This window comes from Suricata suricatta, chromosome 3, assembly GCF_006229205.1.
Source record: "Suricata suricatta isolate VVHF042 chromosome 3, meerkat_22Aug2017_6uvM2_HiC, whole genome shotgun sequence".
NCBI classification, from domain to species: Eukaryota; Metazoa; Chordata; class Mammalia; order Carnivora; family Herpestidae; genus Suricata; species Suricata suricatta.
In genome coordinates this window covers 90351636-90375221 of record NC_043702.1, presented here as the reverse complement: position 1 = coordinate 90375221, position 23586 = coordinate 90351636, and the positions used below count along the sequence as shown (strand labels likewise).

At 46.3% G+C, this 23586-nt stretch overlaps 2 protein-coding genes across 2 annotated transcripts in view; one reads left to right on the top strand and one right to left on the bottom strand.

Moving 5' to 3' along the window:
* The window catches only part of UBXN4 (UBX domain protein 4), a 46818-nt gene extending 43950 nt beyond the window's left edge, over window positions 1-2868 (top strand). Inside the window, exon 13 of the mRNA XM_029934650.1 lies at window positions 1815-2868. Coding sequence (XP_029790510.1) covers window positions 1815-1953 — 139 coding nt within the window. The 3' untranslated portion in view covers window positions 1954-2868. The remainder of the gene's footprint in view (window positions 1-1814) is intronic.
* A 4264-nt stretch (window positions 2869-7132) lies between these two features.
* LCT (lactase) overlaps window positions 7133-23586 on the bottom strand; it is a 47354-nt gene continuing 30900 nt past the window's right edge. Inside the window, 9 exon segments of the mRNA XM_029934649.1 lie at window positions 7133-7361; window positions 7973-8197; window positions 8994-9217; window positions 10675-10809; window positions 13290-13399; window positions 15223-15425; window positions 16698-16896; window positions 19275-19565; window positions 23296-23564. Of these exon segments, the coding sequence (XP_029790509.1) occupies window positions 7141-7361; window positions 7973-8197; window positions 8994-9217; window positions 10675-10809; window positions 13290-13399; window positions 15223-15425; window positions 16698-16896; window positions 19275-19565; window positions 23296-23564 (1877 nt within the window). The 3' untranslated portion in view covers window positions 7133-7140.

The following is a 23586-nucleotide window of genomic DNA, read 5'->3' as shown; positions in this document are numbered from 1 at the left end:
GGGGGAGGGGGGAAAAGAGGTGGTGGTGATGGTGGAGGGCACTTAAGGGGAAGAGCACTGGGTGTTGTATGGAAAACAATTTGACAATAAAGTATTATGGAGGGAAAAAAAAAAGGTATGTATCTGTTTGTGTTTGCCCTTTTTGCAAAGTGCGTTAGTAATGCCCAGTACCTAATTCAAAATAGACATTTTTTATTATGCGTAATCTGCCATCTTTCTACTTAGAGAAAAAATGTGTATGTTCTGAAGTTTTAGTCTGTCATCTTTTCTGGGAAGCACACTACCTGTGTTTCTCAGCTGTCTAAATTTTTTAAAAATGTTTTTTATTTATTTTTGAGAGACAGAGATAGCATGAGCAGGGGAGGGTCAGAGAGAGAAGGAGACACAGAATCTGAAGCAGGCTCCAGGCTCTGAGCTAGCTGTCTGCACAGAACCCGACGCGGGGCTTGAACCCACAAACCATGAGATCATGACCTGAGGCTGAAGCTGGACACTCAACTGACTGAGCCACCCAGGCGCCCCTCAGCCATCTTTCTAAAGCCTATGCCACAGAAATCAGTTCTACCTCTGCTGGGTTTTGTATTTCATTTATTCACATCTTTTCCTGTAACTATAAAGGCAGCTTTCCCCTCCAGATCTGAATAGTCTTACCTTTCTTGCTAACCGTGTTTTATCTAACAAGATGTTTCATGTAATTTCTCACAGTCATCTTGCAGACATTTTTTTTCTCTTTTTTTTCTTTCCTCTTTTCTTTTCTTTTCTTTCTTCTCTCTTCTCTTTTTGAGAGAGGGCATGAGCCGGGAAGGGGCCGAGAGAGACACCCAACAAGGAGCCTGATGCAGGCTTCATTGTCACGACCATGAGATCATGACCGGAGCCGGAATCAAGAGTCAGACTGACTGAGCCCCTCTGGTGCCTCTCATACATTATATTTAGAGATATGATGGTGCTTCAGATAATTTTAAACCCTGGTGGTTTTTTGATCTGCTGTCTTCTCTGGGTCATGCAGAGAAAAACCAAACTTAAGAAACTAGATATTCACTGGAAAACAGTGGCTTCTTGAGAGAATTATTTTCGACTTGTCCCTTAACCAAGAGACCTTTTATTGCAGATGACCATTGTTAGAATGGTCATTATAATGATTTTAGCTTATATCTCTGTTAAAGATTCTGCGTATTTGAAACAGGTTAACAGGAAATATTTTCCTAGAAGTAGGATCATAGCTTTTTCTAGTAAGTAATACCACGATTTATTATTATACCTATCTCTTGCTCTTAAACACCATTAAGCCATTAATAGGCATTATAGCAAATACACCAGTCCTATGTGATAAATAATGAAAATCCTTGCCTCTGTCTGCTATCAGGAAGGAGAATCCTTAGTCTTATGTCCTGTTGACTCTCTAGACGAAGATTTATGTAAATACTGTGATTGGACTGATTCAGCCTTTATCTTAGTTTCAGTTGTATCTATTAGGAAGGCCGTTTATATCCTTAGTACATCACTCAACTGCGGATACAGGGAAACTCTTCTGTAGACTGGGAACAGCATTCGAACTAGGTCTTGTTAGTCCGGAATTTTAGAACTCTTACTGAGCAATGGCTGGAACCATTTAATCGTGAATTACTGTTACATAGCATAGTTTGCTCTGTGGGCTTTTATTTTTGTTCTTTAAAATTATTATTTTTTTTAATCTCCCAAGGACTTTGCTTAAAATACAGCTGACTGTACTAATGGAAGTTTAAAGGAAACGGCTTTGTATTGCTGTTGTTTTCACTCTCATTTCACCTTCTCTTTTCTCCCTCTTACATCAGGGAACCAGTTAGGAAAAGAGTGCTGGAGAAACGGGGAGAAGATTTTAAAAAGGAGGGGAAGATCTATAGATTAAGGACTCAAGATGATGGTGAAGATGAAAACAACACTTGGAATGGAAACTCGACTCAACAGATGTAGTGTGACGAGTACAGTACGTGCAATAATCATTGTTTCTCTTATGATTTAATTCAACTAAAACTCTACTGGAGAAGTGGGACTGCTTTTTCATTTTCCAACTGGTCTATAAAGTGTCTCTCTATTCCTGCTTAGTGGGTTAAAGTTGTTTAACTCCTCAGACAAGTCAGGAGATGAAATAACTGGCTGCTAGGTCCTTGCATATGGTAACCAACTGCTAGAAGCCTAAAAGAATCAAAAGGTCTGCCGCAGCCTCCCTTTATCAGCTTTCTTACTCAGTATTTCATATACCCATTAGCCCTATACTCTCAGATGATGCGTTTTGTTTAGAGCTATTTCGCTCCAGAACTCTCAAGTCCACACCAAGTAACTGGTATGTCACTGAGTAATTTGACTCTGAGTCAGAGCATTTTAACTAGCCAATCAGATGGTAATTTATGTTTAACTTTTCTCTTTTTGCTCATCAGCTGCAAGCAAAATCTTGTAGTTTTTAATCTTAAACACTGAATAAAAAAATCTTTTCCAAAAATCGAAATGATCTTAGTTTTGCTTTAAATTTTGTTATCTTACCATCTTTTTGTCACATAGGGATCTCTTGAGGTCATGTGTGTGACCCCCCCTCCCCCAGTATTGCCTTGGAGCTAAGTCAGGAAAATAGCTGTGACCACCCTACTTTAATTATCAGTGAAGGAAAAAATTTTCTGATACACACTGATGCTGTATTAGCGTCCATCCTGTCAGTGAGGCATCGCTTAGTTTGCCTGATGTTACCGTCTATGTTCTCATCAGATGCAGAACAGCTCTTAAAATACACCTTTCTCTCACTTTTATCCTCAAGTTTTGCTCTGGACAGATTTCACAGACCTAAAGTACCTCTGTAGGACAAGAAGTATGGAATAAAAATATACCTTTTCCTCATTTGGTTATTCTTTTTTTTAAGTTTGTTAATTTTGAGAGAGAATGAGCATGAATGTGGGAGGGGCAGAGAGGGAGGAAGAGAGAGGGTCCCAAACAGTCTCCTTACTGTCCTCACAGAGCCCCCCACATGGGGCTCGATCCAACAAATCCAGGCACCCTAGAATTATAAAGAGACTCTTAACCTGACGTGATACCTCACCCTAGGTTTTTGGTATTGGAGACCACTAAACTCATGATATTTGAAAAAGAGGAAGCTTGACAGTTCTTCTTTTAACCTTCCATTTTTAGATTGAAAGATACTGCTTTTGAGTGAACATATAGACTGACTTAATTTTGTAATGGGAGAAAGTAATATTCTCAGAGGAAATTTTGTTTTTTTACCTACAAAATACAGTGATTTGTAAAAATGGTAATAGTGCTGGCAAGGAAACAGCCCGGCTGTGATGTTGGGAAGAGTGAAGACTGGTTATACTCTTTCTGGAAAACATCAGCAACCTTAAATATTTGTTTCAAACTCCTTGATCAGTTTTTCTAAGGAATGATCATATATGTAGATAGTTTAGGTACAAACATATACTCAGTCTTATATCACCTAAATAACTTGTGCAGAAATAACTAACTTTTGACAAGGATAAATGGTACAATATTTTATCAGTTCAGTTTAACATCTGTATATATAGGCATTGACTACCTGTCGTGTGTTAGGAGACGACAGCAGAGTTGTGGGTACAGTATGAGCTCAGCTTTGTAAACACATTTTCCGTATAGACAGTACATGTATTAATGTAAAGAAAATAACCAAACATTAACAGTAGTAAGAGTGTTCTATGTGCTTTTAATTCTTTTTTTTACTCTAATAGGCTTTCCTGGTTTTCTGCAATGATCCCATTACTTGCATAATTTAATAAGTGAGTTTGAAAAAAAAACATTTCCACTAAGCATCCCATTGGAGTAAAGGTTTGTAATCTTAAAAAAATATATAGCAATACAAGATATTAAAAAAAAACCAAAATCTTTCAAATGGGTGTGACCCTGCTAATAACTATTAGAAATATACTAGGAGAAACTTAGAGTACCTCAGGTCAGTTTGCCTTGAAAAAAGTTCAGTACAGACCTCAGAGAAACACACATAAAAGAATGGTTCACAATCTTTGAGTAGGAGGATCCCTCCTCAGTTTTATATTGTAAAAAGTATATTTGGTAAAAAAAAAAAATCAAAACAGTGTATAGAAGGCTGTAAAATGAAAATGAAATCTCTTCTCTTGCATCTTACCCCAGTCCTGTTCCCTACAGGTAACCTCTAGTCAATTTTGTTATCTACAGAAAAAACCATATGCATATATAAGCAATGTGATCTTTATTTTGTAAATACAGTCATATTATATACACTACTCTGCATCTTTCTTTTTTACTTACACAGTCTTGTAGATCTTTCCTTGTCAACACTAACTACCTCATTCTGATTAATGGCTACATAGCAGTTTACTTGATAAATATACCCCAACTTACCATCCATTTTCTGGCAATGCCCATCAGTTCTTACAGGGTTTGTTCTATTAGAAATCTTGGCTAGAGTGAGCATTTTTGGGACATTATCTATCTTCTTAGCTGTGAAAATATATCTGTAGGAATGTTTGGGTAACTAAGTCATGGGGTGTTTGTAGTTTTGAATTACAAGTGATGCTGCTAGATTGCCTCCTCTAAATGTTCTTTGAATTGAGCCTCCCACCAGCAGTGACTGAGAATGTCCATTTCCCCACATTTTTAACAACACTATTACACCCATCTTTATCAGTGGTAGATGAAAAGTTTATGCATTTCATATGCATTATATTAATCACAAAGGAGATTGAACATCTTCTAATATTGGTCATTTCAGTTTATATTCTGAGAACTGCCTGTATTTGCCAATTTTTATTTTTTCATCTTTGTTGGTTTATAAGAATTTCATGTATGTAAAGGCCTCTGGGTTCTAAGTCTTGCTTATAAATACCTTTCTTTAAAAATTAATTTAAAAAAAGTCACCACCTGTCCTAGGATTCTCCTAGCCTTCCCTGTGGCTACTCAGGAGCTAACTCACCTCTGGACTCACGACCACTTAACTACTCCCATTTCCCAATTTGGCAGGCCACCTTTGCTGTGCACTTTAGATCCATATGTAGTTGGTTTATGTATACACTCTTCTTTTGTTAATCTTTCTTTTCTCTTTCTGTTACCAAGCTGTTTTTTAAAACTAACTTTATAATGTTTTAATATTTTTTTTTTGCCCAGCTAATCCTGGCTCTATGTATTTTTTTGTCCGGAAAAAAGTTACACTGAATTTGAGAATTAGATATAATTGACAACTTACAATACTGAGTCTTTCTGCCTAAGAAGTGTTTTTAATACCAGTTTTAGAACGACCCTTACCCTTGTCTGACACTTTTCCAGTCTACTGATGGAGAAAAATGCTTGTATACCACAAATTGTCAGGTTGGGGTCCCTGGCCGTGAGACATTGGATAGCAATTTTCTACACATACACCGAATTCAGGTAAAGAATGCCTGCAGGAAACAAAATTTCAAGCATGATTACTCATTTATTTATTTAAAGTAGATTCCATGCCATATGTGGGGTCAGCTCATGACCCTGTGATCAAGAGTTGCATGCTCTACTGATTGAACCAACCAGGTTCTTTCATTGTGATCACTCTTTAAAAAAAATTTTTTTTATACATTTATTTTTGAGAGCGCACAAACGGGGAAGGGGCAGAGAGAGAATGAGACACAGAATCTGAAGTAGGCTCCAGGCTACGAGCTATCAGTGGGCTGCCTGCAGGGCTCGAACTCACAAACCATGAGATCAGGACCTGAGCCAAAGTTGGATGCTTAACCAACTGAGCCAGCCAGGCACACCCCCTGATCACTCTTAAATGATCATTCTTTTAAAATCTAATTGAAAAATCACTTTATTTTTAAATAACATACACTGAGTTATCTAGGAAGAATGTATAGGCCAAATAAATTCTTAAGTATTCTACACTGAGATTGTCTTATTATTAGCATATTTGAGGGGAATTGATAAAGATCACATCTTCCTATAATCCCACCACTACTCTGGGTGTGTTTTGTGAATAAACACACAAAAGGAACAGGCATGCTTTCTATGCCCCATCTCTGAAATGTGCCTGCTAGAGATAGCTTCTTGAGGATAAAGGACCAAGTCTGATAGTAGAGAAATACGCACTTCCAGTATAACATGGACTAGCTGTAGTCCGGGGTATTTATAAGCCAAGGATTGGGGGGGAGCGTTTTCCTGGGAGATTCAGGGAAGCTGTGCTGAGGGGAAAGTGCATTATTTGAGCTGAGACTTGAAGGCATTTCAGGAGAAGGAGCATTGTAGGGAGAAGAATGCTATTTCCAAAGACACAAAGGAAGATGGGCTACTCAAGGACATACACGAGGTTCAGCATTACCACAGGTTGAAAGAGAAAGAAAGGAAACCAGCTAAGTGAACCAAGAGCAGATCACATGGGCCTTGAAGGCCATACTTGGGTCCTTGGAAGTCGTCCTGGACAGGGGAGAGACAGGAAGGACAAAAAAGGTACCTATGATGAGAATAAAGGTTCATCCAGAGGTCATCTTTTTTTGGTATGTTAGGGTCTCTCTGCCAATGGAATATATAATGTAAGCAAAAAGCCTTGGTCTGGTGAAAAGCTTAGAAGCCCCAGAGGACTTGTGTGACTATCTAAATTCTATGGAATCTGCCCTCAAGGAGAAGCAGCCAGAGGACCTAGGACACAGCTCACAATTTTTTTTTTTTTTTTTTTTTTTCTGATCAACACAAGGTAGGCTGAGAGGGAGTTTGAAGACAGGGCAGGAGATGATGACATTGCAGTCCATCTACACAGTGGAGTTCATTTCTTGTTCACGGGACTGCTATGGTTTTTACTCCTATCTCTGTCTTTAAAGTCTCTGAATGTGAAAGCAGCCCAGTGAAATTAAGTGGCTCACAGACCCACCAGGTAAGCATTGCCTGCACCACTAGACAGGAGCCAGGGGCAGGCTCTTCGGTGTCCTAATGAATTCCGGAGAGCTGGGACAAGATGCAGATATTCCCATTTTAATTAGGGACTGGAGAGCCTTCAAGATTAAAGTAGCCTCCAGCAGTGCAGAGGCCTTCATGAAGAAGCCTGCTACGGGCAGAATGGAAGAGCCTAAGGAGTTTTGCGGGTGGCGACGGCATACAATCTAGATTTGTTTTGCAGAACTGGAGCAGATGGGAACTTGTGGGTCAGAATGCAGAAAGAGTGTTCAATTCCTGTTGGCCTGGTTGTGTTTTCCCTTGCTTGGAGCGCTTACAGTACTTGTACAACAGAAATGCCACACAGCAGACGCCAAGAATCATAAGAGCAAAGAGTACGTACAATGCTGTCTGGGCTTCTGTCGCACCCAGTGCCAACCCCAGGAAGTGAACTTCCTCCTCCTGCATGGGGCTGACGGTAGGTCCAGCATCTAGGAGAGGACGACAAAGGACAGATGATGTAGTCATTAGATCAGTGTTAGCCTATATTAAGCCCAAGCGAGATCCTTGGAATAGAGAAGTCACACAGGTGCCCCGAGTGAGCACATGCTGAGGTGATGGGATGCGTCCCTATCACTGTTCCTCAACCTCTGCGTGAAGTAGTTGTATATTTTTAAAATCTGTCAACAATTAAAGAGGATACTTATCTCTGTCTTCTCTATAGTAATTTATGCTTTTTCAGTCATTAAATACTGGACTCCTTACATCGAGCCAGGCACTGTTTGCAGTCACTGTATTAGATCCTCATGTCTGCCTGGTGGTATGTGCTTAGTTTCTTGCCTAAGGTCATGACACAGTTAGTAGGAGGGCTGGGACAAGAATCTAGACCTCCTCTTTCCAAACCAGGGCCTGGTTTCTATGTAACATTAACTCTAAGATTCTTTGTCCTATCCTAAGAATGTCTGGATCATAAAAAAAAAAAATACTGGTTGAATGATGAGGGGAATGGTAAGGCAGAGCAGAGGGTAATAACCTAGAAGAAAATAGACCGAAAAGCCCCACTAACCCTCTGGCTTTAGTTCCTCCCCGAGCCACATCTCACCTTCTAGCTGGAGGCACGGGGGCCCCGCCGCAGGGTCGGGGAAGCCGTTGCACCGGACTATAGAGGCGAAGAGCTTGGCTGATGCTTTTGGGATCCTTGGCAGAGAAGGGTCTGTGTAGTTCACAAAATGCAGACCAAACCTCTCTGCGAAGCCTGTGGCCCACTCAAAATTGTCCATCACACTCCAAACTGTGTATCCTCGAAGGTCCACCTTATCCTGCACAGCTGCTCAAATGCAGAGGCCACAGCGTGAGCTTCCTTCCCTGTGTCTTACAGGACGCGGTCCCACCCGGCCTACGGCAGCCATGCTTACCCCCGGCTCTCCCACAGCCCCCGCTTGCACCTGCAGGGTCCTCTGTGGATGGACTTACAGAGCCATCAGCATGTTGCTGGAAAGGCTCAGCCCTGAAGGGGAGTCAGGAACATGGGTAGACTACATTAATCCTGCTGAGTCCTCTACGGTCCTCTCTGTCTCCTCGTGCTGGGATGCCAGTCTTAGGCACTCCTTAGACAGTTAATACTCCTTCCTAAAGTAAGTGGCCCTTGGAAAAGATTTTCACTGGAATAGGACTTTCTAACCATTTCTTTTCCCTGCTGCATGCTCAGTCTCTCTGACTCAGGGTTAAATAGTCCCTTGTCCTAGCCCCATCCCAGGTGGTTCCACTGAGCTGAGGGTCTCAGGCTTCTGCTTGGGGAACAAAAGACCCCCCCAGCCTGCCCCTCCTGGCCCCTGCCCTCATCAGAGCACTGCTGTTCCAGGACCATCCAGCAGAGAAAGACCCTGGCCAGGAATTCAGGCTTCACTGTATCAGGCAACTGGGTTTGCTTGCTGAGCTTCAATGTAAGAAGGAAAAGACTCGAGAGTGTAGCCTCAGAGAAAAGTTTAAACCCATCGGAGGGAGAAGCTGCGTCCTTGTCATGACGGGGTCTTGTGAGTGCAGTACTCCCCTCACCACAGACGTTAGCAGGGTGTTTCCAATGGTGAAAGATGCACATGGAGGAAGGGATAGGCCTGTCCTACCTTTGAGTGCCTCGTTGATGTAACTGCGGAGGTAAGAGATCCTTAGAGTGTCATTGAGGTCAGTTTCTCCACGTTGAGACACTCCATTCTCTGTTACATAAATTGGAGGGTTGTTGTACTCCTGCTTTATCCAGTTCAGTATCTTCCTAAAGCCAAAAGGTGTTATCTTCAGCCAGAAGGAGCCAGAGTCTGGCCAAGAGCGATCTGTGATGGAGGCAACTCCCCTGTAGGTTCAAACGCGATATTCAGTCTGTTTGTAAGTCCTAAGAGCCCTTTGCACAAAACACAAAATAGGATTTATACTAGGAAAAGGCTTAGGGATTCTCAAGTCTAGACAAAACCTAACTAAATACAGAAGAGTCAAATTGCCTCATATTCTCCTAGTTGTACTGCTCAACGCCAGTGTAGCTTTGACAGGCCACAGCAACTGTTTCCACCTGTTCAGAGAATGGTCTCTACTCATGGACTGGACCCTCCGTTAACAGACCGCACTTCACTCTGGACGTGAAAGGGCTCTGGGATTCCCTGACCACAGTCTCCAGTGAGGTGTGTGCTGGTCAGGAGAGAGAATGGGCTCCCCTGAGTCAACAACTGTCTAGTCAACACCACAGGTGTGGCCACAAGCACACCTTGTGTGTGACGTGACCACAGGGAGCAGGTAGGCTGGGCCCTGCTGTGGGTGCCCAGGACCCCGCCTCTCTCCAGTGACGGACCAGGCGAGGGCAACAGGCTGTGCTAAAGAAGCAGTTGCTGGGGGAACAGAGAAACTTGAACGTCTCCAGAGTCCTACATTTCAAATAAGGACCAATTATTTAGATCTTCACGTCCCAAATCCTTCAGGAAAAAACCAAAAACGTAGTCTGAGTAACTGAATTTATCTTTCATAGCCAAACTGAACCTGGGACATGTCATCCTGGGTCAAGTGTAAGAACCTGGACAGATTCACAGCTGATTGGAAACATGCTTGTTATAAAAAGAATAAAAAGGGGCACCTGGCTGGCTCAGTTGGTGGAATGTGCAGCTCTTGATCTCAGGGTTGTGGGATCAAACCCCATGTTGGGTGGAGATTACTTAAAAATAAAATCTTTTAAAAAAGAACAAAAGAGTATATATCCTGGTTTTTGTACTATATTTTTGCATATTAATACTATGAAACTATATGTTTATATTACACATAGCTTATATAATATATACTTACATATAATGTTTATTAAGGGGAAAAAGGTAGTATACCCCCTACACATACGCATACACTTCTCCTATTCTTGTTTTCTAATGTTTCCATGGTGACTGTGTAAGACAAAAATAACTTTTTGACCTTTACCCCAAAAAGGGGAGGAAAAAAATCCACCTTACTATTATTTTAACTTAAATACACCTGCTAAGTGAAACAGACTTGACAAAAGAAGCAAACCAAGGGAAGAAAAGTCATGAAATCTTGACGTTTGAAAGAAACTCCAAGCACCACGTCTATCTCCATGGGAAGAAGCCTGGAGATGCTCGCTGGTGTCACTAGCACACGGACAGCTTTGATTGGGTGTCTTAGGGGTCACCTCCTCTTTAAACCCGAGGATGTACGGCCTCAGGAGACCGCTTTCTGAGGCTGTGCAGTAAGAGCTGGGCAAAGGGGCACCTATGTCGGCTCCAAAGATAGTTCCATGTGCCCTGTTGGCAGACTTACCTGTCTGCATCATAGGAAGAGATCCAAGAGGCGTAGTCAAGGTTGTAAGCCAGGACGGTGGTGTAGTGATTGAATCCAAAAAAATCATAGGTGCCATTGATCCTCCTCTTCTCACTCTCTGTGAACTCTGGAAGCCTGGGGGCGGGGGGTGGGGTGGGGTGGGAGATATTAAGAGTGTGGGGCTTGAGGATCATGCTTTGGGAAGAGAGCGTCCTGGGGCAGGGTTGGGGGAGCGCCTGGTGGTGACGAGGGGTGCAGCTGCCAGGAGGGGTCCTCCCACCAGACCAGAAACCTGCAAGACCCTCCCTCCTCTCTTCCTGTCGGCCAAGTGGAACTACACGGGTCCAGGGCACGTGGGTGGCTCAGTCGGTCGAGCATCCGACTTTCAGCCCAGGTCATGATCTCCCAGTTCTTGAGTTCAAGCCCTGCGTTGGACTTTCTACTGTTAGCAAATATCCTCTGTCCCCCTCTTTCTGCCTGTACCCCACTTGTGCTCTTTCTTTCAAAAAAAAAAGTGACCAATTTATAAACCTTCCCTTCAGGGTCCCTCCTGCCGCACAGACATTATATACATACATGTACACATACATGGATACCTTTTTATTTATTTCAGAAATTAACATGCAACTTGTGATATTTATCATCTGAAATAAAATACCATCTAAGATATTTACCATCTTGAAATCAAGAACAGGTTTGAGATACATCCCTTGAGACTAATCCTTGATGTTCTCAAGGTTATAGTATCTTTTATAATTTGTGTTTCCATAATCTGCCCTGAGTTTTTGTTTTTTTGTTATGGTATGTTTAGGCATGCTTCTTTTCTCCAAAGTCCATCCTTATTACCTTATTACCATCCTTATTTTTTAAATTCATTGAAGTTTTGGTATTTCGACTTTTAGGCTTACATGATTTTATTTTTTTTAAACATCTGGTGGAGCATTTTCCACATGTACTCTAAGTACTTAGAGACCTTTTACAAGATGTAACTAACACGCATTTGGTCCAGCACCCACAGGTTCCTCTCGGCCAAATCTTAGATTACTTCTGTGCCCTGACAGGGAACCCCTGGGGCTGCTAGTTTAGGATACGAGCTGAGAGATGACCCTGCTTAGGCACCTGACACCTTCATCCTAAGATATCTGCTACCTGTTAACCTAGTGGATCAAAACCTTCCCTGGGGTTTCTGAAACACTGGGAGAAAACTAAAGCCCAAACCCCTCACACCCCTCACTCTCTTGCCCAGGAGCCAGCAGTGGCTCCTTAGGGTTTGTGGCATCAGGCTGAGCCCCGGTCTTGCCCTCGCCCCCGCCCCCACTGCCACTGGGGCCAGTCCCCCCAGCTCTCGACTGCATGTACCTCAATCATTCCCTTTAGGCCAGTGCTCACACCCTTCCCCTCGGATGGAACGCTCTTTGCTCTCCCACACGAATGTTGAAGTCCAGCTTAACTGATGTCCCCCCTTGTCCATGAAGTCTCCTTGTTCTACTCAGCCCACCCCGATCTCCTCTTCTGAGTTTTCTCTACATGAAGAAATTAGGGAAGGGAACTCCTTAGAGTGGTCAAGTCACTGTCTCCCCAGCTGGCAGGTCAGCAGCTTGAGGAGTCAGACTTGGAAGCCTCTCCTCACGGGGACCTCGCTGGGCCTGACCCTGACCTGGGCACACAGTAAGCGCTCAGCGGAGCTGTGTCGATGGACTGGAGGGCTGGCCTGCTTGTTGGAGACCAGAGTTGGCAGATCAGACGTTCAGGCACAGCCTGCTCGGCAGAACCTGCCCCCACCAGGGCAGCAGCGCGTTGTAGGGATGGGGGCTGGGCTGTGTAAGGGAAAGACTAACAGGCTATAGGAGGGATTCATGCCTCTCGAATTGCTTTTAGCCCCCCCCCTGCTCACAGTCACATGAGTTCCCTTGGAGTCTGAGTATATTCCCATAAAGCCAGGTCACTCTGCCCCCTCCTCACACACCTCTAACCCCCAGCCAGATGACTCTCAAACCTGGAGTGTGGGCCCTGGTTTCAAATCCCAACTCCCATTACTTCAGTAGCTGGGTAATCTTGCCATGATCTTTGTGCCTCAGTTTATTCCTCCTTAAATAGGGCTAGGAGTGCCAATAGAAGGATAAATGTTAGGGTGTTGATGTTGCTATTACTCCCTTGACAGGCAGAGGAGTGGGCCAGAAGTAGGACAGCTTTGGCGCAACCATCGCCCCCTACTGGCCAGATGACAAAAAGCACAAGCTGCCCATCACCTACTGCTGCTCACGTTCACTGTAAGGTGATGATCTAGTCAACAGGAGAATTCGTCCCTGAAGTGAGCGAGAGGGTAGCTAAGAAGTGGGGGCCCTTGAGACAGATCTCCTTGCTGTTCTGCAGAATGATAATCACATCTACCTCTTGTGAGACGCATAGCAAAGCCCTGTCTTTAGCTGAAAGCTTCACGTGTAGGATCCTGTTTGGTCTTCCTGAGCAGGGAAGCTCAGAGATACAGTAGGTCTCCAAGCCCAACAGCCACACTCAAACCACTGCGCTGCCCACCTGGAGCCTCAGTTCAGCATCACAGAGCAGACTTCTGACCCCGCCCCTCCCCGGCCGAGCATGTGGTTACCAGGACCTACCGAGACTTGCTGAGGCCTGAGGCCAAGCTCCTGTCACGGATCCGTGTCTTCATCACCTCGTTGTAATCGCCATTCTTGAAAATAGGATGCGCAAACCAGCCTCCCATGAACTGCAGGTGGGGTTGGGGGTGACAGCTTGGGCATTAACGGGGGCACACCAGGAGACAGCATCCTCCCCCCACAAGTCGCTGACCTCAGAACCACCCTCCTTCCCCCCCACACCCCATCTTCAACCCGCATCTCCTCTGGCTGCTTGCACGGTCCAGCTTAAATGCCCACAGACCTTCTCACCTGCTACAGCCCCTCTGGGGGCAGGGCTGCGCTCTCAACCCCTGCAGCCCTGAGCACGGCCTCAGCACCCAATGGCTGCTGCCTGCCTGCCCTTAGCAGTCCCGCAGGAGACCGGGGAGACCAGAAGCCGTTAGGCTGTGGATGTCCTCTTACCACAAATCAGGTCCTTCCTTATCATCCTGCCTAAGGATCAACCAGAACTTTCTGGAGGGCTGAAATGCAAGGCTTTCCTGGCTGCCCAAGGCAAAGGGTGATTCTTCATGGGCTCTGGATTCATAGTCTATGTACCTTTTGGGGAACTTTTCAACCTATTTTCTTGAATGGGATCTAGGTCATCCTTCCCCTCGGGGAGGATACGGGCACATAAATGCTACGAAGCTGGGGTTCTGAGAGGCTAGTCTGGTCCCTCGCCATTCCCCCCTCACCTGCTGGCTGATGCCGAAATGTGGGTTGAGGGCACGCTTCCATTCTCAGGAGGCTTTGGAGCACACACAGCCCGGCAAAAGAGGCTTCGTGCACTCTAGGTGACAAACCGTTCCTCTCCATGGAAGCTGATTTCACTGAGGCACGTGTGTGTCACGGTCTGGGCTGCACTCTCCCAGTTCACCAACAAGTGGCTCAATTGAATGAGATCAGAGCCTAACATTTCCTGAGATTTGGGGTTTTGATTTCAGAAAAATGACTGCTCTCATTTACCAGTTCTGTAAATCTAAAATGAGGGATGCATTTATTTTGTTCCAAGACTTTTTCCCCAGCTAGCTAACAAATGGGAATATTAAGCTCATATTGCATTCATTAATTTGATCACAAGTTCTCTTGTGAAAGGTCTGGCAAACCAAGACCCCTGTTGTCCCCTCAGAATTCTGTCTGCAGGCCCCTCCACAGAGCCCAAAAGTGGGGAACAGTGTGCAGAGAGAGACCCTTGCCTTTCTTCTCTGATGCTGAAACATGGGAGAGGATGCTTTCTAACTGTGTCGGAGACGCTAGCAGGAACCAGGGGAAAGCTGTGCCCTGACAAAGGCCATTCTCTTCTCTCGTGTCAGGGGCTCACACTGAAGTAAGGACAGTCCATTTTGTTGGCCCCTGATTGCTTATGAGTGACTCTACTTCCTTGGAGCAAAATCCCATGACCAAAGGCACGTGTCCTTATGTTAAACTCATAGAATTGGAAAATTAGGGGCACTAAGGAGTTTCACACAGACTCCAGGAATTCTTAGGCCAAATAAATAAAATTAGATGGTGACACCTAGAGGCGAGGTGTGACACTGCAGCCCAGCTCTACCAGCCCCTGCCGTCAGACCAGAGATTGCAGAGCCGGTTCCTGTCAGTTACCTTCAGGCCCGTGTTGCATGCGGCAAGGGCTACATGTACAAATCATTTTTAAGACGTAAAAGAAAACTCAACCCCAAAGGAGTCTGACCACAGCAAACCTATGCTATGGATATGGATAGGTCATCTCCACTTCATACACGAGACAACTAAGGTACAAAAGTGGGTAGGTGATTTTCCCAAGTTCACAAAATGAGGTAATAGCAAACAGGCCCTTCAACCTAAATCTTTGTTTTGTAATCTATTTCCATTAGCTCATGACAGGAGGAAAGAACAGGCCAGAGTAATATCAATGACCAGAGGGAAGACACACCTGAACGTATCTCCTGGCTGCCTCCACATCCTCTTGGTTGGAGGGGTCTCTGGGCTCTGCCCAGTCGCTGTTGATGGTGATGGAAATCACGCCACCTTGACTGGCACGGTACACATCGTTGTACAGATGCCAGGCCTCAGCATGAGCCTTTATTAGGTTGTGGCCAACAATGTAGGGGGCAGTGCCAGGCCTAAAGGAGATTCCTGGAAACACACACATGGACATCAGTGAAGAATGAATATGGCCAAGAAGGTCACTCTCTGCCTATAGACGGCCTCTGTGTTTGGGGGAGTGTAGGGTTGAGTGTTAGGAGGAAGAAAATTCAAATCCTGGCTTCACTTCTGACTCACTGGCTGTGTGACTTTGGGTTATTCAGTTTTTCAGGCTCCTTTCTGGCAGAGTGAGCAATAGAGCGTTCTTGTGAACGTGTTGGTGAAGCACGGAGCAGCACTGTGTCCGGTGAGAAGACACCGGTAAACGTTGGTTTCTGTAAGTCTCCCCCAGAGAGTGGCTCCCACGTCCCAGGAAAAGTAGCCAGCAGAGTGCGTGCCTTGGGGGCTGACCTCCTGGTGCGGGAGGTGGGGTGTGCAGTGGATGTAGGGTTGGAGAATGTAGCTAATGGAAGCAAATGACAGATCCCTTGGGAATGGATGTCGTGAGAAAGGCCACCTCTCCTGTACTGAAGGAAATGGAAGGAAGGGTAAACCAAAGCACCGAGCAAGGATCAAGGGGAGATAAATGTGGTAAGGATTTGTGGCACTTTTCAGCTTTTACATGTGATCCCAAGGAATCGTGTAAACAGATTTATTCTCTGAAGCTCAGAACTGGAGAAAAGGTAAACTGAATGGTTCTCAGGGACAAGGACAGGTCCACAAGCCCTTAGTCAAAACCCTTAGGGGCATGTGTTTTGGAAGCACAAGGTTTTTGTGTCCCAGAAAAGTAGGAAGTTGCAGGTAACATGTTCACACATCACCCCCGTGAGGCCCAGGAGAGCGCTCTGTAATCAAGGACCCGGATGGGCCCGCAGCAGAAATGTTGACACTAAGCAGGATAAAGTCCACGAGCCTCAATGTGGTTCAAGTCAGGATGAGCTCAGATCGGCCAAATCAATTCTTGGAAACTTCTGGATTTTGAAGTTGCAGAAAACACCCTGGGGACCTGTACAGCCTGAGGACTCGGCCTTCCCTACACTGTCCCTGATCTCGGCGAGCTTCCCATCTGAGGCAGGTCAAAAAAAGCACAAAGAAATGAGGCTATTTGGAGAGGACTGAGATGCAAAATCCATGTTTAGCAAAAAGTGGTGTCAGAAGGGGAAACCTGCTGCCTGTCGGGCAGCCTTGAGCAAGAGGCAGGGATTGTGGCCCCACCACGGCCTTTCGTGGCCTCCTCTTCCAGGGCCACCTGGATTTCAAGTCTCGGTGTGACTGCAAACGCCACGCTCCGAAGAGCTGACAAGTTGAGCCTGGGACCTTTACCTGGAGCTGCCGTGCCGTAGCCGTAGCCCTGGTTAGCGATGACAAAGGGCTCATTCAGAGTGATCCAGAACTTCACCTTGTCTCCCAGCCTCCGGAAGAGCACATCTGCATACTCTTTAAACCGCTGCACAATGGTGTCATTCTCCCAGCCTCCGACATCCTGGAGCGCCTGGGGCAGGTCCCAGTGATAGATGGTCACCTGTACGAAAGCAAGACCGGCAGTTGCATCAACCTCCTTTCCTGGAAGGTCACTGATGCCATGTGCACCAGCACAAATGCTACCAAAGCTGAGAATGAATGAGGAGACGCAACAGTTCATGGTTCTGTGGTGGAAGGGGGAGGGCAGTGGTGTTCAAGTGCAGACTCACACCTGGTTCAGAGAAGCCTGGGTTTGAGTCCCAGCTCTGCCACCTACCAGCTTTGTGACCCTGAGCTCAGGCAGGAGGACCTGCAGGTCATGGAATCGTGAGGCCTACATCACGTGGCCTCCACCGTGTCCGCCCTTCAGTGTTGCTCTGGCTGCAGTCAGGGATCAGGAAGGCAGCTGCTTCAGAATCTGCCTGCAGAGACTGTGCTAAGTGAGGCTCTGAGGCTCCAGGCGGAGTGTGGAAGCCTTTCACTTATGAAGGGACACCCCCGTGAACTTTACCCGCTGGGTCTAGAGGCCCTTCCTGTGGAGCTGAGAACACTGCTGGAGGTGGGCCTCCTGGCCACGTCCTTGTGGCCTTTGTTGTCCCCCTGGCCTTCCCCTTGATGGCCTCACACACCCCGTCTTGGCCAAGCCAGATCCCCGCTGTGCTCAGTCTGCACTGGGCCACTAGCCATCTTTAGCCCAGACCCTGTCTCTCTGCACGCAGGCTCTGCCCCCACCCACCATCCAGCCCCGCTCCCCTCTATTCAGGATCCACACCTCCGGAAGCTTTCCCCGCCCTGGCTCCTGTCCTTTCTTCAGGGTCTCCAAGCCTTCAGGGGCCGTAGGACTGTGTCAGCCTGAGTTACGTGCTCTCTGTGCTGCTCTGAATTGTGTGTGATGAAGTTCCTTGTCCGCTCATGGCAGCCACCAGGCCACTTCTCTCTCCGCACTCACGGTGACAAGTGTTAGGTGGCTGGTTAGCTCCCGCAATGTTATCGGTATGAGGGGAAAAGGCCAGATGGCACTTACGTGGAGGAAAAAAGTGGTCATGTGGAGATCACGTCCTAGACGCAGTAGGTGGCCCCAGCCGGCACCACAGAGGAAGCGCGGAGCTTTGCAGAGCAGCGCCCGCAGCCCTTTGTCACATACGGCCCTGGTCATGAGGAGTCGCGCTCTCGGGCTCCCAAGGAAAGTTTCAAAACTTTGATGATAGCAAAGCAAGCTAACAAGTGAGCTTCTGTGTTATTACTCATAAGAACTGCTGCCAGGGCGCCTGAGGGCTCAGTTGGTTGGGCTTCTGACTTAGCTCAGGTCATGATCTCGTGGTTTGTGAGTTCGAGTCCTGCACCAGGCTTTTGCTGTCAGCACAGAGCCTGCTTCCCCATTCCCCATTTCTCTCTGCCCCTCTCCTGCTCACTCACACTCTCTCTCAGAAATAGTAAATAAAAACACTAAAAAGAAATAAGTCCTGGCTGCAAAACAAATGCCCGTTTGACCCAGCAATTCTGCTCCCAAGATCCCAGCCTACAGATAAACTTGCACCCACACAAAATTATGTATGCCTGTGGTTACTCATTGCACCACTGGTTAAGATGGCAAAACACTGGAAACATCACAGGAAAGAGTGTTAATTAACAGGAAAGTAATTCAAGAGTAAGGTATCAACAATTCCCCATAACTTAAAAAAAACTTTAAACGGGAGCTCCATACGGTTGTGGAAATATGTGTAAACAATACTGTTAAGGGCTCAGTCAGTTAAGCATGCCACTCTTGCTCTTAGCTCAGGTCTTGATCTCAGGGTCATGAGCTCACCCCCACGCTGGGAGCCACACTGAGCATGAAGCCTACTTTAAAAAAAAAGAAAAGGAGGGGTGGCTAAGTCGACTGAGCATCTGACTCTTGATTTCAGTGCAGGTCATGATCTCGCAGTTTGTGGGATTGAGCCCGGTGCTGGGCTCTGCACTGACAGTGGGGAGACTGCTTTGGTTTCTCTCTCTCTCTCTCTCTCTCTCTCTCTGTCCCTCCCCTGCTCTCTCTGTCTCTCAAATAAATAGTCAAACATTAAAAAAAAAAAAAAAGGAAAACACTTAAATAAAAGCAAGCACCAAACTGCATACATATAACCATTAGGGAAAAAGGAGCAAGGAACACACGTGCACACCTGTCTACACGTCCTGGCTGGCTGGCCTCCTCCAAAGACAGACAAGAGAACCTAGCGAGCTTGGCTGCCTGTCAGGAGGGGACCTGGTGTCTCAGGGGCCAGAGACTGAAGGAGAGTCTTCACTGTGGACTCTTAATGCTTTTTAAATTCTGTGTCATGTGAATTTACAGGTAGTTCAAAAATTGAATCTGAAAACAGCTTTTGTTTACACAACAAAGAGCTCCCTGGCCCAGGTGGCTGCCCCGTAGACTTGACCCATGCCCGGGCTGGGGCCCCACCTCACCTGGGGCTTGATGTTGGCAGCCAGCAGCGCGTCAATGAGCCGCACGTAGTAGTTGAGGCCTGCTTCGTTGATGTATTTGGTGGTCCCATCCGGGAGGATGCGAGACCAGGAGATGGAGAAGCGATAGTGGGAGACAGCCAGGTTCTGCAGGGCCACCACGTCCTCGGCAATCTTGTGATAACTGTCACAGGCCACATCTCCGGTGTCATCGTTTCCAACCTTCAGTGGTGTGTGAGAAAACGTGTCCCAAATACTGAGTCCTTTGCCATCTGCTCTCCACGCACCTTCGATCTCAAGATGACAAGACATGGTCAAGTTAATTCATGCAGTCAGGCCCTCACAAGTTCCCTTCTGTCAGCGGGTGAGCTGCGAGTCAGGACCCAAGTCAGCACCACCTCCTCCGGGAACCTTCTCTGGCCACTCTCTGATTTGTGAGCTCCTAGAGCTTCTGCACACACTCTGTGTCCATCCTGGCAGTGTCCCACCGCACCTCGCAGTCACAGGAGTGCTGACGGCCTTCCCACAAGACTCCAAGGCCCAGGCATTGTGGCTTTCATCTCGGCCTCCCAACACTCAACGTAGCGCGTCTGGTATATGGTAGCTGCTCACTCAGAGTCTGAAGGAACAACTCCACGTGCCTCCAGCCCCAATTCCAAACAAATACCAGTGATGCCAGCTGTGGCGGCAGAATCTCTCATCAGGACTGGGTCACAGTTTCTGTGCCTCCTTTTTCTCCTCCCACCTACCTTATAGGGAAAGTGACCGTGAGCCACTAGGCAGATGCCTACTTATAGGCTTAGGTAGTATGATAGGTCCAAATTCTGTACTTTACTTTTTTTTTTTAACGTTTATTTATTTATGACAGAGAGAGCACAAGGGAGAGGGGGCAGAGAGAGAGAGAGAAGACAGAGAATCCAAGCAGGCTCCAGGCTCCAAGTTGTCAGCACAGAGCCCAATGCAGGGCTCGAACTCATGAACCTCATAAAATCATGACCTGAGCTGAAGTTGGATTCTTAACTGACTGAGCCACCCGGGTGCTTCTGTAACTTACTTTAAAGCACTACAGCACATATCCCAGGAGGTCATGGGACCAGATGCAGCTAAGGTAGTGCTGGCATCCTGACCAACAACACGCACCCAGCATGGCCTGCACAGCCCCATGGAAGTGGGCTCAGAGCCAGCAGGAAGGCACCAGTGCAAGAGATCAGTTAATGCAGGGGCATCAAGGAACTAAGTAACCATGTTGAGGCTATTAGAAGCTAGATTTTTCACCAATGGAAAATAAGAGATACAAATATGGGCAATGAGAAGGTTAGCATCAAGCCTGTGGATTGGATTTGGAGGTATCAGTATGAACTCATGGTTTTAAAATCTACACAGAGACAGGGGAATGCCTGGGTGGCTCAGTAGGTTAAGCGTCCAACTTCTGCTCAGGTCATGACTTCATGGTTTGGGAGTTCGAGCCCTACCCCAGGCTCTGTGCTGACAGCTTAGAGCCTGGACCCTGCTTTGGATTCTGTAGCTTCCTTTCTCTCTATACCTCCCCTGCTCGCTCGCACACACACACACACACACACACACACACACACACTCTCTCTCTCTCTCTCTCTCTCTCTCAAATAAACATTAAAAAAATGTTTAACCTATATAGAGATGGGGTAGATGTAGAAATAACATACAAGTGCATGTGTGTTTGTGCGTAAACACACGTGTATTTCCTAGCTCTGTCTACTGAGGGCTGAAGAATAATGACACCCAGTAGCAGTGAGCAAATCTAGCACCTAGATCTTGGTTTCTAAATTTTTCCCCCATCCAGTAAGAGAAACCAGGGCTCATTAGAGAAGGATGATTACAGGGCTGGAGCAGAAAAGGGACAAGATGAGCCTGGAACATCTCATACCAGAAAGAATGAAGGAAGTGCTCAAATAATGATGGGCCACATGAAAAGGACACAGGATCTGGCAAAAAGGCACTCCCTGTGGCAAATGTGAACATCTAAATACATAATAATAACATAACATTGACTAAAATAAGACTCCCTGAGGCTATACTGCTAATGCACGTTTATATAGCATGAAAAAATAGGAGAAAAGTCCAGGCTTGGCCTTTCGGTTGAATGCCACCTGATAAATATAAGAGGAATCATGAAACTTGAAAATCACCATTTGTCAACTATCATTGTTAATAACTGATTCAGGTACAAATTATCAACAGTTGCTAAAACCAGTAGGTGAAATTTGACAAGGAACAGGCTTATACTCTCCAAGTAGCTCCCCACAAAGTAATTATTATTTATCACTAAAAAATACTTAATTTTATGGTAGAGAAACCTGGTAAATACTTTCTTATTCAAGTGATAAAATCAGTTTCATATATACACTATATATATGTTTGTGTGTGTGAGCGTGCACACACACACACACACACAGAAAATATGGCAAATGGTAATATTTTAAAAGTTGAGAAATATGGGAAAAGAATATACAGGAGTCCTCTACTATTTCTGCAACTTTTCTGTGTTTGAAAAGATTTCCAAATAAAAGGTTTTAAAATGAATGTATAGTCAGGTCGTATGTAATCAGGAAGGCCACAGTATAAGCCCTTCTCATTAATTCTTGATTCATACTTGACACTTTGCTAATTAGACTATATAAGGTTCCAAATGGTGACAATTGTGCCTGCTGACTGTCTATTCAAGATGTGGGTTGGCTAAAAGCTTTTCAAGATACTCCTTTTCCCTTGCGTGCATGTTTAAGGGCTTAAGAATCCTACAAGGCTGCCACCTGGGCCCTAGAGTAAGTTCCTACCCCTTCCTGTGTCCAGCTGTAAACATGTGGATAGTGGTTCTCATCCAAGGGACATTTCGTCCTGAAGAGACATTTAGCAAATGTCTACAGGCAATTTTAGTTGTTGCAGCTTGGGGGGTAATCTGCTGACCTCTAGTGGGTAGAGGTCAGGGATGCTGCTTAACATCCTACGGTGCACAGGAAAGCCCCCCACCCCCAACAAGGAATTATCCCTGCAAATGTCAATCAGGCCAAACTGGGGAAACCTCGCTTCCGAGGACTCTGCCGGCAGGAGAGTCACAGAACACTGTCTCTGAAATCCTGGCATGGCCTCAAGTGTTCCTTCCATGTCAAGTGTTGGCCAGAGCACCGAAGAGCCCCAAGAACTGGGGTTGCCTCCAGTCCACAGAAGAGGATACACAAAGAGGTTTTGTGTTTATACGTGTGGTTAGTAAATGTCTGAGGATTTACTGTCAGAATTTAGTCTGAGACTTCACTGTCACCTGGCAGTGCCGTCATGTGGGAGGGGCCAACCCTCACCCCCCTCGAAAACATCTTCAGCAGCATGGCTGCCTAGAAGAAACCCACGGGCTGGGCACACCCGGAGTCGGGTCAGCTCACAGCACCGGCCCTGCCCAGGTCACAGGGAGCACACAGAGCCTCCACTCCTGCCTCGAAGAAATCGAACGGAGGCAGAAGATGCAAAGCAGGGACGCCCACTCGCTGCCTGGCCGAGTGACTCTGCTTCTTATCTTTTTCTAGAAAGAAGGGAAACCCTCCTATTTTCTGTATTATCGAGCTTATTTTGGCATGAATAAGGTTACAATATGATGTTGTTGGGACATCAAAACAGGCCCAGGCCCACGTGACAGCCATATTGAGCAAACTGCCTGCTCAGAGGAGACTAGGTGAGAAACACACGCATTCCAGCACACAATCTTCCGGTTTGCGGGTCTCTGCCTCAGTGTTTGCGCCCAGGTCCACCTGCTCCATTTCGCCCGCCAACATCCATCTCAGCATAGCTTGAGCCGCACAGGTCTGCCCGAACTTGGGGACGTGAAGCAGCTGGGCTGTCCACGGAGAGAACCTCCCGGATTCGGTGCACGGCACCCATACTCTCCTCCTCCAGGTCTGTGACGATCCCCTGCGCTTGCCTGCCCTCCTAGCACCAAGCCCACAGCCTGGCACACAGTAGGTCTGCAAGAGATGTCACTGAACTGCCCCAGACTTCTCACCTGATATGCAGCGGAAGCCGCACTCCAGATGAAGCCCTTGGGAAACTGTCCATAGACAAACTCGTCTTCCCTGGGCAGCGGCATGCCGTTGTTGGTGATGACCTCTGTGTAGTACCTGGCGGAGGTTCTTGCTGTGCGAGGCCTGTTCATGTTATTGAAATCAACATGGTACAATCCAAACTTGATTGTGTAGCCATTCAGCCACTCAAAGTTGTCCATCAGAGACCACGCAGAATACCCTCGAAGGTCTACACCATCGAGTCGGTAGGCTGGAAACATTCCAAAGAGAGC